We start from the raw sequence: 16,418 nt of genomic DNA, 5'->3' as shown, positions 1-16,418 counted from the left end.
ACCTTCTATATGTAACTTTGTTACGTTCCCACCCCAATCCCCATCCTCTATGTAGCCCCTCACTCAGGTCTCCTGTATTTTCTTCTGCCTTGAACTTTGTCACTTGAACTTTAACATTGTCTAACAAATTGTCTACCCCAACTATATTTTGCAACCTTCTATTTGTAACTCTGTGTGTACCTATAAGCCACCTCCCTACTCAAATGCAGTATTGTTGCATGGGGTCTCTTGTATATTCTTTGCTATACAATTGTCTTGCCCCTCTCACCCTCGGGCTTAGTTGGCTCCATGTTTCTTATGCAATTTAGTTGCATTCACACCTCTACCCCACTCCCAACCATGCAGCCCCTCGCATGGGTCCTCTGTATTTCCTTATGCCTCAAAACTTTTGTTATCTTAAACTTTAACGTTTTTGGCACCAAGGACAAGGTGTCAGGCTGATTAGCATGCATCAGAACAGAGCTCTGTCATGTGTATAGGTGCCCAAAGAGCATTACATTAAATTGCATTCAAAATTAAAGTAGCCATTAAAAAACACATATACCTGTGTATGCTTGAACATCCATAAAAAGGGTAAGTACTTGGTTTGTAAAAAAGGCAGAATCAGTTAGCACAGGGAACTTCCATGCACACTACAGAACTAGAATCCTTGTTGGGAGCATCAGTAAGCAGACCAAAATCTCACTTAGTCAGCCCTAAGGGTGGTTTTTACACATCAACACTGTTCAATACCGCTCCATATATACTTCCCTCTAGATCAGAAGTGCTCAAACTTCTGACCCTGCAAACCAAGTAAGTAGGGCAGCACCCACTAGGATTGGGCCCTGGGGCCCAGCAGCACCCATTCCCATACCACCCCTTCCTGTCCCAATGTACCAGGATTGAGTTCCAAGGAGCTGGCACTGCCCCCTCCAGCCCTCCACACTAGGATTGGTCCCTAGGGGCCCAAAGCTGCCCCTCCCACTGGGATTGGTCCCCAGGAGCCTGGTACTGCCCCTCTAACCCCAGCGCTCCAGGATGGGCCTTGGGACTCAGCACTGTGCCTTCCCACCCTCCAACATGCCTGGATTGGGCCCTGGGGCCTGACACCATTCCCACCTGGCCCTGCACAATGTGATAAGGTGCACAATGCAGCACACAGGGCCCAGGGGTCTGGAGGTTTGGTGGCAGGGCACCAATACCACCATTCTCCCACTGCTGTATTTTGTGGCCAGTGGAGAGCCCCGAGGGCCAGATGATACAGGGCTGTGGGATGGATTTGTTCTATAGGCCAGGGGTTGAACACCCATGGCTCAAGACCATCACTGAGTCACAAGTTGGTGAAAAAAATATTACTAATTCAGAGACTAAGTCAATAGACAAGGCTCCTAATAACTAAGGATCAGCATCTACAAGCATTACATTGACTTAAAATTTCAAATTTAGAATCCTTATGCAATCGCTCACTTTTTCAATGAGAAGCACGTTTGTTACCAACTGGCTATGTTTTCTCCAGATAATATTTACTAGGGGTGCACCAATAAAGATTTTTTGGCCCAGTGCCAACCACCAATTAACAACAAGCTATATTGGCCGATATGCAGCCTGGCAGCTTGGAAAGCAGCATCTGGCTGTGGGACAGAGCCACAGCTTGTTCAGGGAGTGCAGGGGGATGACTTCTACCACTGCATGCATCCCCGGGGAAGGCATGGGGGGCATGTGCCCCCTGGATCTGTATGTGGGGCAAGGGTGGGCTGCACTGGGCTCTTCCCAGCAGGGACTGGGCCTGGGCTGTGATTGGGGCAGGCAGCAGCTGTGCTGGGAGGGGGCTATAGCCACCTCAAAATTTGCCCTACTTCCCTCCCAGTGCCACCACCTGCCCCAAGCATGACCCCGGCCTTGAATCGCCCTTTCCCTGTGCACAGACTCAGGGGGCATGCGCCTCCCGTGCCTCCCCTGGGGTGAGCGCAGAGGTGGGAACTGCCACCCCCCACACACACCTCCAGATGAGTTGCTCATGGCTCCATCCCACTCTAACTGGACACTACCTGACCCTACCCTTGCCCCACTCCCTCCTTCACTGTGGGGGCCTCAATCTGCACCCCCGTGCCTGCATGCCCCTTCCCCCCCTCCCCCCCCGGACTTACCAGTGGGATGCTCTCCAAGCTGCCAGGCTGCACTCCTGGCCTGCATGCAGCATTTATCGGTAACAGTAATCGGCCACATCAGCCAAAAAAACCTGATTGTCAATAATGTCAATTTTCCTTTTATCAGTGCCGATACAATATGGAGCAATGTCCTAGTGTTTGGGAGGCATAATTAGTATTCACAGTGCTAATCTATGCCTTTGAGCTACCAATGTAATCTATAATTTTGGTAGTCACATTACATAGCAAAATGAGACAGTCCATTACTGTAAGGACCACAAATCCCCTTCCATTAATTGTTCTGCGTGTTGTTCACAGTTTCAACAAATCTAGTTAATAGCATTTTCAGCACTTTCAAACCTTTTCTTTTCTATAGGTATTCAGCTTCATGAGAAGATGTAAGCATACAGAGGTAGATATTATTAAATTGTAACAAGGATTTTAAATGTAAATGACTTTTGCAATTGTTTAACAATCTTCCTAATATACAAAAGATTTCCTTTATGCAAAATCAAGGTCTGGTTACTACGTTAAACCAAGACTTGCTTCCACCTTGTCAAATACATTTATTAGGATCAGATAACACTACACTCCTTACTGTTAGGAATTTTCTGTGTTATGCTATTAAGTATTTTGTAAATAGCTAACTAAACTTTACTGACATCAGTTATCAAGGACTCTTTAGGCACATAGGTAATTGATTCTAACTACAGAAGTTATAATATATATATATATTTTTAAATATACATCCTTTTACAATCTTACTTTCACTTCCTGGTTAAGAAATCCAGGTTAAGGACATCTCTCTGAAAACTGAACAAAGTATGTGCTGCTGTACATGGAAAACTGATAAAGTGTCCCAATTACTAAACTTGACCTCTAAAACATAACCCATTCCTCAGGAAGTACCTCTTAAGGAAGAAAAGCTTTTCTCCACAGGATGGGCCTATTGCCAGAACCTAAATCCTTCCACTACCAGCAGCTACAGCATGTTCACCCACCCACTTCTACTCCTTACATTTTTTTTATGGAGCAGAACTGAAACAAGTAAAAGCATGCTGCAGCTGCCTAACAATGGTCCCAGGCCAGAGATTGGAAGACTGTTTCTTCACACGACCATCCCCCCTTGCTCAGAAAACCTGGCCTCCTTAAGCAGCTCCTTTCTATGGACCACCTTCTGGCTCACCATCATGAATCCTTCACAGTGCTTGAGGTGGACTATCCACCCCAGGTATTTTTCCAGGCTGATAACTGGAAACTCAGGGTACTTGCAAACATTGGGGGGAAAAAAGACAAAACAAACAAACCACCCAGCGCTTTACTTTAAACTCAGCACGTCCCCACACCAAGCCCCATGCATGCTCTAAAGGAGGCAGCACCTTAGTTGGAGCCAGCTCACCCAACATCTGTATAGATCAGGTGCTTTAGTGGGGTTTTTCTAGTACTTTTAGCCAAAAGCTAATTGAATCAGCTTTAGCCAAAAGCACCAAAAAACCCTGCTGAAGCACCCAATTTATACAGACATGGTCCCTTCCAGCCCCTAACTATGAAACTATGAAGTAACACGCTGCTTCTTCCTGTAAAGCATTTTTTTTTTGTTTTTTTTCCCCTCTCTCCACGTCTGCAAGCAGCCTTACATATAAAATCCTTACGGCTATGTGTGACACACATTCTAAATGTAATACTAAATAAAAGGCTGATTGGGAGTTCAGAATTAGATCTGCTTCTATCTGTAGCCTGGTGTTACCTTGGCAACAAAAATCCAAGGGCAGATCCAGGGATAAGCATGTCAATACAGAACGAGAACAGCACAGCTAACAACTAGAACAGGGAAAAGCAAAATATTCCAGGAAGAAGGTAGAAATTGATCTATACATTCACCCTTTTTATTCATTCTCCATTTCTGTGGTATGCTGACATGTATGTCAAGCTTTACTGCAAATAAGCTTGTTACTATTTCTCTTGTCAGCAAAATATTAACACTGTGTACTTACTACCTAAGGGTACCCATACAGACAAGTTGCATACATTTCCTATAACTATTTATTCAACATTTTGTTTTACTTAATGGCTTTGTCAACCTTTTAGGCTTATTTAACATTTTGTTTTCCAGCATTAGTTGACTGAATTGCAGAAAAAATAAAATGTATTTTTCCAATGTACTAACACTGTCCAATTTCAAGCATTGGAATATTTCTTCTACCGCTTTTGTCCTTTTCCAAATTCTAGTAAGATTTCACTTTCACATCACTGAATGAGCTTTTTTCTTTTTAGTCTACAACATTAGATATCTACTGCTAATGAACATGCAGAAATCTTTGTTTCTTCCTATCTATTCATCTCAATCCTAAAGATGAAACAAAAAATAATTGTTTAAACTTCTATTAGCATTACTTTATGTAAAGAATATTTGCTTCTGGAAATGTATAGATATTTGGATTTAAGTTTTAATTCTCCAATTAAAAATGGACTAATTTTAGGCTGCACCAGCCACATATCGTTAATTTAAGTTTTTAAACGGCAAATTTACTGACAGCTAATAAGCTGCTTCCTAAACTCTCTCTATTTAAAAACTTTGAAATTAAAGTATTGTAGTTTTGCACTCAGACACTTCATCATGCTCAGCTATATAGCCAATATTCATCTTGGCTGTTGTTTCTGTACATTCACCTTAAAAAACTTAAAGATCCAATCTATACTGAAAACTGCTTTCAAAACACATCAGCTTCAAAAGAAACAGAAGTATACTTGTCAAGTCAGCAAAAACCCCAAAACAATTATTGCCATAACTAATATTTCAAATGTATTATAAAAATAAATTAATTTCCTCTCCCTTTAAAAAAAAAAATAAAGCTGTGGGACATAAAAGGGAAGAAATAATCTTTCAGATAGTAGCATGGAAATAATTGCCCAATTCCCACTAATTAGTGAAAAAAGTTCAAGACTTAACAGGTATACATTTCTAGTATCTCCCTTGCTCAGGAAACAAGCACTTTATTATTTCACAAATAAAATTTGCGCCTTATTTTTAAAGCTAAATCAGGCACTCTGAGCTCACTGGCTTCAACAGAGCAACAGGTGCCAGGCACTTGGGAAAGAACAGGCTGTATTTCTTCACTGTACTTGCACAATTACAACGCACAAGAAGATAATAGCCATTACACTGGTCTTGTATCAAATCATAGTTCTTGCTGCAGAATCTTTTGTATGAACACCGGACATTTTTGCAGAGCAAGAACATCAAAACTGATGTGTTATTTCAAGTATGACAAACAAAAAAATAAGAATGCCCTAGCGCTTAATCTTTTTTTTGGCCAGCAGACCATATGGGCAGTGCCTGATAACTCAGTAGAACAGATTCAGCAGGGGCTCATTTAGCTGCACAGAGTAACAGGGATGAAAGGTGGGCCAGCCCAGATCCAGCTGCACCGCTGGTGATGCATGGCGGTGCATGTGGGTGCACATGCACCCCGAGTGTGGTGGCACACCCCCTGCAGGCGGTCACCATTTGCTACCTCCCCTGCCCCCTTGCTGACTGCACCACTGGTGATCCATGACTGTCGCTGGCCGCTACTGCCAGTGGTGTTTGTGGGTGCTCGCCACCCTCCCACACACAGTGCTGCAGCTGCCTGGCTCTGATCTGGCCATGTGGACAGAGGGTTGTAGCCCAGCTCTGCCCTTTCCCATGGGGCTTGGGATTTTGGCAATGAGGAGGGGTGGCAGTACTGCCACTGCTCCCCACTGCCAAATTGCTCAACTGGTGGGCCAGATTCCAAGGCTCCCTGGGCCAGAGATTGAGCACCCTTAACTAATCGTGTAGTATCAAGACATTTTCTGTCTTGCTCCATCCTTAAACTGTTACCTGTGCAAGCCATGAACACCAGTTAGTGTATGGAAGAGGCCTGCTCTAGTACTGGTATTCTGAAAAAGTATAAGCTTGAAGCTCTAGTTATTCCAACTATGTAAATGTTATACACCTTTGGGAACCATACATGGACCATGTAACTTGATATTTCACCCAGGGGGATAAAAGATCAGAAATTCACTAAAACTAAATCATCTCTTGGTATACATTGCAGCTTCTCCCTCCAATATCCTCCCTGCAGGTTACTAGACCATCATAGTATAGATAAACTGGACTTCTCAATGCTTAGGAAACATGCACAAACTAAAAGAATAGTAGAGTTCTTGAAAATTATCTTATCTTATAATTGGATGCTTCATACAAAGTTCAAGGCCCATATATTTAATTTAACAAGCAAGATGGATATTGATTCAGTCTCTAAAATGAGAATGCATTTTACTTGAAAGTAAACTTACTGCCCCAGTGCCATGAAACACAAGATTTTCTATCGTGTAGCAATAGCTTTCTGCACTGAGCCAGCAGAAAGTGGAATGTGCATTCCATGAGTCTTTGTACATGCATCTATTTACATATCTGTTCAATTCTGCTTTACTGCACATACAAAGTACCGTGAACAACTTGAAGTAGTAAGTATTTGCATTTTAAATAAGACAAAGATTTACTTTAGCTTACTCATCCTGCAAAAGGCCAATTTTTCTCAATGCATCACTGAATGTAGCTGTATCCTAGAGCTGTCTTTTGGTACCCACTAATCACTCTTAGCATTAACACAAGGGGCCCTGACAGCTAGGACAAGAATCTAGGACTTCTCCTTCCCAATTAAGTGCCACAGTCAGTAGGCTACAGAAGCTCCCTCACTTATTTGGAGGACGCTTCACGCATTTGATATTAGACCAATGGTACTCAAACTTCCTTAGATTGGCACCCCTCAGAAAATACCAGGTTTTAGCTGTTATTCATTTTTTTCCCTCTGTGGAAAAATAGCAGAGCAATTTTTATGTCGCAACAAACTCAAAAATCAAAACAGGTCAGAATGTTTTTGACACTCTGGATTTGTATTTTAAATCTCTTGGTTTATTTTGTGAATTGTGCATAAGTGTTTGCATACTTAACAGTGCTAATATTGAACAGCACCCTTTAAAGGACCTCATGGTACCACTAACTGCTGAGACATGCTGGTTGAGAATCACTGTGTTAAACAGTCATCAATTAAAATGGAAGCAATCCTGGCAGCAGAGAAAGGAAAGAAAAAAAAAAAAAAGATAGGCTCCTTCTTCCTAGTAACCACCACGTTACATAGGCATACAATCTCTTGCTTGTTCTTTCTGGCCCAATCTTGTACCTTTGGCTGCTCAGCAGCCTTTATTTTGCTTTTCTTTCTTAGGCGGTTTTTAATCTAAGACCTTACACATCATGAATACCTAATTTCTTTTTAGCTTCTGGTGTGGCTTTACATGGTCAATCAGTTGTCCCTTACGTACTTTTAATTGACCTTTATTAATCCTAATAAATTATGAAGGCAAGTTTTCTTGTACAAAAATTACCTTGTTATATTCCATCACATCCCACTCTAAACAATACATGAATAATATTAACCCATTAACCAGGGGCAGAAGAAAAAAAAAAAAAAAATCAGTACTTGTCTATTTCCTCAGATCTCGTCTTGCAAATAGTATATTTATACTTTATCAAAAGTACTGAGACTAAATATGGTAGCTTAATTTTTTTAATCTCTCTCTTAGAAAAGACTCAACTAAAAAAAGGAGATTCTGAAGCCATCTCCAATAATACCTCATTACTGTTACCAGAAAAGGGTAACTCTTCTCAACACCATGTTAAGACCAATGCAAAGCTCTCAAAAACTTAATGTCTTAATATTATTTTCTCTGCTTTGCCTTTAGCTATTTACCACTAAAACTCTATCTTAACATTTCACTTATTTTGTCTGCAGTATTTTGCATTCCTTTCAATTTATTTCACTAGGCCTTCAATTTTCTGAAGAGTCTCCAATTTGAGTAATCTCCTGAACTTTGCTATTTAGTTATATTGGTTTATTCCTTGCTTTCCTGCTTCTCCTTGTTTAGAAGATTTTAATTTCTTTATTTTTGTTTCCACATTATTTTGAACAAGTCCTTTCTCCTAAGTTTGATACTTGTTTTTGTCTTTTATTGAAACCTTGAAGTATCTATACCTGCAGAATTTTAAAAAACAAAAAGCTGGTGGTTTTGGTCCTTATAGTCATGAAGATAATTTCTTAAATAAGGTACTGAATTTCTCAGTTCTCTCTCACTCCTTTGGCTCTTTTGCTTCTCTGAACTTTGACAAGCAGTAGCAAAGTTAATAAGATACCAGTCAGTTTCATAACTATTATTATCATAAACCCTTGGGAAAAAAACTATGAGCACTGGCAAAGGCAGTCTATGAAGGCATGCACAGAGCTACAGCAAAAGTGTTCTTTACGTTTTCTATCCCCATACCCACCCATCTTTTCTATCTTCAGCTAGTAGATGTTTATATTTCTTTTTGTGTCTACCATTTTCAAGAACAACTCTGACATCCCTGTGAAACAGCACTACACAGCTTGTTAGTTTCAAAAGGAGCTTTATAAAGAGGATGCGTGTAAGATTATGTTTATGTTTTAATTCTCTAACTGAATTATACATTCAAAACCAAATAACTAACTGTAGTATCTTTATTATTCCACATATTCTTTTTTAAAATTTTCCATATTCACTTCTCACTATAATAGGAAGCTACAGTACACTTTAAGGAAAAGTACAGATATGCACTATTTTATAAATTTCATTTAATATTCTGAAATACAAGAGCCCTTAGGCTCTCTCCATCTCCATTATAACCAGAGAGATCAAGAGTTCAAACATCAACACCATCTAAGCAGTCTGTCAGGCTAGCATGGCCAAGGACACTAGTCATTTCTATTGAATTAGCTGCGACAGAACTGCCACTTCTCTCGTATGCAAAACCAAGATTACCTACACACTTCAAATAGCGTCACATTGCCTGCCAAACACTATTTCAAAAATGTCTTTTACTGTTGGTGTACACAGATTTCATGCACGTCATCTTAGAGTAGATTCCCACCCCCACCCCTCATCTTCTTCTTTCCCCCCTCCTCACCTAAAACTATCAGATACAACAAATATATTTTAACTCAGTCAAACAGTATATACAAGTTATTTGATTTGCCTAGTACATTACCACACAACACACATTTAAGAGACAACATTAAATGATATTTCACTATTGTAAAGGCATCAGGTGTACAGGAACAAAATCTAAGATTTAAATAATATTTCAATTTGTTTCATGGGCTATCAAATTCCAAAGACATGCAAGCATACAGCTGGGTTAATTCACTGAAGTTGTCTGGTGGACTGGCAATTTGTAATGCTCAGAACTACTTCCTAGAGCTTAATTCAGGATACAACATCATTACCCAACATAAAGGAAACTACTAGCTTTCCAACTAAGCAGAATCCAAAGTACAGCAGTGACAGCTGTTAATTTAGACAAAAAGGAAAACTGGGAGATGAACTAATTACATATTATAAACTGTAAGTCTAATTGCAAGTTGCCAATACTTAAAATAAATGCACAAAAAGGTTAAATGACTTTTACCATGTCACACAAATTTTACCTTGCATTTTAATCACTTTACCACAAAGTATTTTTTAATACTTTGAGAAAAATTCAAACTATTTATTTCAATATTTTAAAGGGTCCTGAAAAGGCATTTGCTAAAAACCCCCCCCTTTTTTTTTTTTTTTTTATAGCTCTAGGTACTATTAAATAACTCTTATCATTTGCTTATATATAAAATGAAGTTAATTGTAAACCAAAAATATTATCATGGAAATATTCAATTAAAATTTGCTACAAGACAATTTCTATAATAGGTCTTCCTACAAAATCCATCCATCACTGAAGTGCAAAGAGTTCCAAGGAACACAGCAACTGTTTTGTATTCCTGCCTCTCAACTGACCTGTGACTAACTGAGATGCCAAAATAATCTCCTATATGTGCAAAGCCATCAGTGCTCTGACCATTAGAAGCTTTCTCCCTCCTCAGTGTGATTAACCAGGGGCTGAGACAGAAATGAAATGGGAGAAGACTGAAATGTGATTAGCTGAAACAAAAACATTCCTCCATGTTTATGCTACAGCTGTGAAGAACACGAAATCCTGTTCTACCATGTCACCCAAAGGCACACAACCAACCATAGGAATTATCCCATGTGATGAGTAGCTTGATTAACTTCAGATTGCCTTGATTAAGTTTAAAATCCATTACAAAAAAAGCTTTTAGCATCCCAAAACAAGATCAACTACTTTAAAAGACAGCCTCTGTACATTCAGAGGTTGTGTGAAAGCAAAGGAAAAATAGCCAACTTTTGTAACCGAGTTTCTTCCAGTTTCACAACTCGGACATGTCATAAGTATGGAAACCCACCTAGACAGCTGAATGAAAGCTGTATCCCGTCAAACCAGCAAGAGCCAGTGAGAAGCGTCCAAAAATCATTACTGCCAGAGATAATTAAGGCTTCCATACATACCCCAACCATTTTCCCCTCTTTCCTTCCCCCAGGAAAACCAGGATTCAAGAATCAATCTGGCCTGTACTAAGCCAACTATTCTTTAATACTAGGAAAACTCTAACCTCTCCTTGCTGGAAAGAGTTCCTGAGAAGGTGTGGCACACCAAAACTGACATCTAAACCTTTCAGGTTTATACATCTTAGGCAAGTCTCAGACCTGGTTATGGCAAAGAAATATTATCAAGTCTCATGTAGGAATTAGTCCTCTTTATCAGAAAATCTAATGGGACCTGCAATCTTTCATGGATGGTATTTTCAGATGTGGTCATACAATATGGGACTTGTGATTCTTTAATGCTGCTGAGAATCCCACTCAAAACTATTACATGTGTGTGACCAATGACTACTACAAAATCAAAAAGGGGTAGACAGAAAAAGCTTTAAAGTTGTTCCATTCATTCATTCCAGGAAAAATCAACTATAGGGTCTACAAATAGACCCTGACAAGCCACAGTTAACTAGAAATACTAAATAAATACCTGCTAAGAAACATTACTCTTTACTTCAAGATGCTAACTCACCATATCATGTTCTGTAATCATCATGCCGAGGCCAGACTACTGCAATGAACCCTTCAGTACCTAAGGCTAGTCCTCAAAACAACACAGAAGCTTCAGTTAGTGTAGTGCACGACTAGATGGAAGCCACAACAATATGGGACTCATTTATTATGACTGCCTTTCCTGCAATTCAGGTGAAAGAGAGGATCTAAACACAAAGCATTCTCTACAGAAAGCCCTTGACCCTTGCAATGAATTTCAGCAAAGATACAACCAAGCCTGAATCTAAACTGTATTAAAAACAAATCATTAGAGGCATATTTATTTTTCCCCCCCATCAAAATGCTAATAGGCCCACTGGGAAAGTTTCCCCATACTAAACAAAACACATATTGTGTGGGAACTGAAAGGGGCGGGAGGGGTTGAGAATTATAAACTCCTTAACAATTTCTTTAAAAAGAAATGTTGCATCTGAGATGCAAACACCAATCAAACAATGGCATTCAGAAATGTTATACAGAATACACAAGAGACACACAATTCCTACGTTTTAAGAGCCATCTATAGTATGCATGATTAGCAGGAATCCCGATTTTTCTCTGTTTAAAAATCCCAAATTTTCTGATAAAGCTGTGGGATGTGAGAGGGAAGAAAATTCTCTTTCAGATAGCAGCATGGAACAATTGTCCAATTCCCATTAATTCAGCAAAAAAGTTTAAGACTTAGTAGGTACCCATTTCTAGTAGCTCACTTGTTCAGGAAGCAAGCATGTTATTTCACAATAACATGCAAGCATTTATTATTTCACAAATAAATTTTGGGCCTAATTTTTAAAGCTAATCAGGCAGTCTGAGCCCATTGGCTTCAACAGAGCAACAGGTGCCAGGCACTTGGGAATGAACAGGCTGTATTTTTGCACTGTACTTGCACAACTACAACAGACAAGATGATAACAGCCATTACACACTGATTTTAAAAAGGAGAAACTCCAAGTTTTTCTGCAGCAAACTGAAAACCTGGATTCCTGATGATAAGCACAGTCTTTGCACAATCACTTTTCTAGTCATATCACCACTACCAAAGACAAAAATTAAATGCATACCTTAAAGTTGCTATATGAAGCTCAAGTGTAAGAAAATGGTCACAAACTACAAGATGTACATAGCTCAAGAATATACGGAAAGAGAATTGCCTGCCAATAGCAACCATAAAATTTACAAGAAGCCTTACGCTGAAATGGATTAAAAAACAAAGCATATCAAAACAACTTAAAGAAGCATTAAAATCATCAGTTTGGGTTCCCATGGTTCTAGAAAAGTGGCCTGGGCTTTGGAAAATGCAGGAATTGGAACCAAAGGGTAATGAGCCATACCTTTCAAGGAGCTCTCTCTTGGCCAAAGCCTCACCTTGCCAGGAGGCAAGCACTACAAAGAAGAGGAGATTACCAAAAGGTAGAGGATGAAGACAAATGAGGGGCATCGTAGCAGAGCAAAAACTGAATTCCCAATTTCTCATTCTCAAAAAGGACATAGAAGATAGAAAGATGGGAGACATGCAACCTGCAAATTCCATACTGCTGCTTGTTTTGTATCTTTCATTTTTTACTAATATTTTTACTATGTTTTCTTTTTGGTCTATGTAAAACACCAAAAGCATTCCTATGCAGGAGTTTCATGTTTTATGCAACATCTGGAAACAACCACTATCACAAACCTGATAATGTCTGTAGCCACTGTTCTAAACAAATAGCAACACAACTATCTTTGATTAAAAAAACCCCATGGAATATTACTCGCTGGGAGGTTCCATACTGATTCCATATTTAAGCTGTCCAATATAAACTACTTTTTACTACTTCTCATGTGTACTACCATTCATTCAAGTTTGCACAGAACTATATTATATTTTCTGCTCTAAATAGAAGTCTTGTTTCTCCATATTCTTTAGCTGAGCAGCTCAGAAGAGCATGCGGCTACATTAATAGCATTATGAACATTTACTAATACAATCTTTTCAGATGTTTAAGCACCTCTACTCACGTATTTCACTTTTCTTAACAAAGACTTCGCTTTTCAAGAACCCTCAGCCATCCCCACTGTGGGACCTCAAAACTACAAAAGAGGTACAGGAGTCATTACTACCATCCTAATTCTACCAGGTATTCCCTCATATAAGCGAAGGTTCAGCCAGAAAAACTGCAAGTGGTTTCAGCTACCTTTGTACCATGCAAGCATAAACAGGTCTGGAAATCTACCTTCAAACCCACTGACTAAAGTACCCTTACTTATTTGAAACATTCTGGTCTACAGGCAAGACAAACATTACAGACACCACCTTTTGTAAAAGAGAGCTCTACATTTCCACAAAAACATCAGTGTAATCAATTTTCCTACTTTTCACCTTTTTGAGGAAATACTTATTTTAGGAAGTGGCTTCTTCATTAACTTTCCAGTTTTAAATCAGTTTATGAATAAGCTTTTCAAGAGGAACAATAGGTATATATTAAAATTAAACCGGACAGTTCTTCACAACTTCTCCCATAAGGTTAATTCCGATGGAACGAGTAGGAAGCAGAGTACCCTAAAATCAAAACTGCCATTAAGAGTCATGTCACATCAAGAACAGCTATGCTGTAAAGATTTAACTAGCCTATTTTAACCTTTATACTGTAGCTAAACAATGTTATCAATGACTCAAAAGACACAGCAGGGAACCTGACATAGGTACAAGATCTGATCATTTAGTTCACAGTTGCATTCACTTACGGATTTTTTTTAAATATGTATTATATCTGTTGTTGCTCCAATACTCCACCTGCACAGAAATTCTGATGGGGAACAATGGGTTAAAAAGCAAAGTAAAAAACCCACAACACTGATATTAACTATCCCTTTCCAAAAAATGAATATTATTTCAAACATTCAGTTAAATGACTAACCCAGCCAAAAAAAGTTAAGATGAAGAGCATATCTAGAAAGAAGAGAAAAAAAAACACAGATAAAACAATATGTATGTTAGACTGAAAGCAGTAGTTAGTTATGTATATTCTTATTTGTTGGGACATAATTTGAAATTGCTTGCGATTCAATCCTGGGAATTAATTAGGGTTTTAGTTAACTCTTCCATTTCGGTTGTTTGCACCATGTTTTTTCTTTCATAACTGTCTTTATTATGTAAAAGTATTGAAAACAAACTGCAAGAAAAGAAAGAGTAATTATGAAGTGGCTAACCCCTGTCAACAGACCATTTCCAGGAGGGGCAGAGCCTAGAGTGCTGTCCTAGAAACAAGGACATATCCTAATCTCTCACAACACATCATTTAAGTGGGAATGCAACACAAGACAGAGTCTGGTCTCTAGAGTCAAGGCACAGAATGCAGGTGGCAAAAGAAATCTAGCCTGAGAAGGCTACAAAGGTTGAGTGTAAAGGACCCCCTGCCTTAATCTTTTCTAATGCTAACCCGCAAAACAAGACAATTTTAAGTCTTTATTTGCTCTAATATTGAAAAAAGCATACCCTGAGAACACTATGCCATGTAGTGCTCTAGTAACTTTATTTTTACTCAATTTCTGCTTCTACTCAAAACGTGGACTATGAACAACTGAGATAAAGGCAGGCATTTGACTACCTAAAGGTTTCCATATTAGAGACAACTTGAATGGGAGAACAGTCAAGCAAATGGCTTATTTGGTCTGTATTTTCCTTTATACCCTGGAGAGCTGTAAGAGTCAAAATCACTTGACATTTCCACACTAAGAAACCACACAGTGCAATACACAGATAACTGCAATTGCCAGATCCAGTATATTAAGTTGGACTTTCTTGACTGGAAAAGCCACAACTCTTCATTAAAAAAAATAGATAAATCTACTTGCAATACAATAGAAAACTCCCCCTTAAATTGAGAAGGCACATGCAGCTTTGCCAGCAAAGCAAACCATGACACATCTAGCATCAATCTGCACAACCAGTAACTCCTGTAACTGGAAAGTAAATCTTATTTAAATCATAGTAGCTTGTGTCTTATGTGCTACCAAAATACTGCAGTTGCTATGGCACCCCACTAGGACATGTGCAATCCAGCGCTTTCCTACTCAAGTACACAACACAAACTGACAGACTTTGTTCCATGTCCTCTCACACTTGAGACTGTACCAAAGAATAGCAATTAAATAAAAACCACAATGCTCCCTACAGCAATTGCTTTAAATTATGAAGCCCAGAAGGAAGATACACCCTGCACACATACCACCCCATACTACCCCACACCCCCCCTTAGAGCCGCTAGAATTAGTATCTTTAACTTAACAGAGACAATCTAACACCCATTTACAGAAAACATAAATGAGCCGCACATTTTTATTTGTTTTTTTAATTACGGTATAACCTCAGATTCCTAGGCTTGATGGAAGAACTGAACATCTGGAAAAATGTGCAACCCCTTCACACAGCAGAGACAGGAAAGGCAGGGGCATTTTCCCTACTTCTGCCCATTAACCAAAGGTTGCTCATTTGCCTTATCAAAAAAAAGGATGCAACTGCCAGAGGGCTGCATCCTTCCTGACACTTCTTGCAGCCTTTCAGTAGCCAAATATATCCTATTCGCGGTTAAGTTAAGCAGCTCCTATGACAACCCCCCCCTTCTAAAATAGGCGGGACGATGCAGAGAAGTATCGTCCCGGCCTTGTTTTCAAACACGAATGCATGAACGTGCGTTCTCGGGTGCTTCGGGCCGACGTGTACAGGGGACACCCGCACTAGAGCAGCAGAAAGGCACCAACCCAGGCTAACCAGAGCCCCGAACCGGGGCAGCCTCGAGGGAGGGAGCAACCCCGGCCGAGGCCTGCTCTGTCCAGCGGACTCGGCCCTGCAACGGGCAGAGGCCCGAGGAGCGGACCGTGGAGCCCCCCGCGGAGGCGAAGCCGCCTGGCGCGGCCCGGGCTCCGCAGGCCCCAGGTTACTCCCGTGGCTGCCAGGGCCGAGCCCCAGCCCGGCAGAGCCGCGGGGACCTCGCACCTGCGCCCGGGAAGGGGAGCACGGAGCAGGTTTGGGCGCGCCCCGTCCTGATGGGAGACGCGGCCGAGCCGGGCCGGGGACACGCACCAGACCATGCCGTAGGCGCCCTCGCCGATGTAGGAGAGGTTGGTGTAGCGCGGCCCCACGTCGAAGGCCTGCCCGCGCACCATCTCGGGGCCGCCCGCGTTGGCGGCGCCGCCCGCGGCCGCGGCCCCCGACACCGCCGCCATGTTGTCCGCGCCGGCAGCCGCTGCTGCGACCGGAGCGCTGCTGCCGCGGTAGCCGGCACTGCCCAG

The 16,418-nt window shown here is 40.6% G+C and overlaps 1 protein-coding gene across 1 annotated transcript in view; it reads right to left on the bottom strand.

The window, feature by feature from the left end:
* The window catches only part of MAPK1 (mitogen-activated protein kinase 1), a 57,349-nt gene extending 40,937 nt beyond the window's left edge, over positions 1 to 16,412 (bottom strand). The window contains exon 1 of the mRNA XM_019506951.1: positions 16,210 to 16,412. Coding sequence (XP_019362496.1) covers positions 16,210 to 16,352 — 143 coding nt within the window. The 5' untranslated portion in view covers positions 16,353 to 16,412. The remainder of the gene's footprint in view (positions 1 to 16,209) is intronic.
* Positions 16,413 to 16,418: the final 6 nt, after the last annotated feature.

Source organism: Gavialis gangeticus, unplaced genomic scaffold (genome assembly GCF_001723915.1).
Source record: "Gavialis gangeticus isolate Ggan-Ray unplaced genomic scaffold, GavGan_comp1, whole genome shotgun sequence".
Taxonomy (NCBI): domain Eukaryota; kingdom Metazoa; phylum Chordata; order Crocodylia; family Gavialidae; genus Gavialis; species Gavialis gangeticus.
Note: the sequence above shows the minus strand (reverse complement) of the source record. Positions and strands in the feature narration are given on the sequence as shown.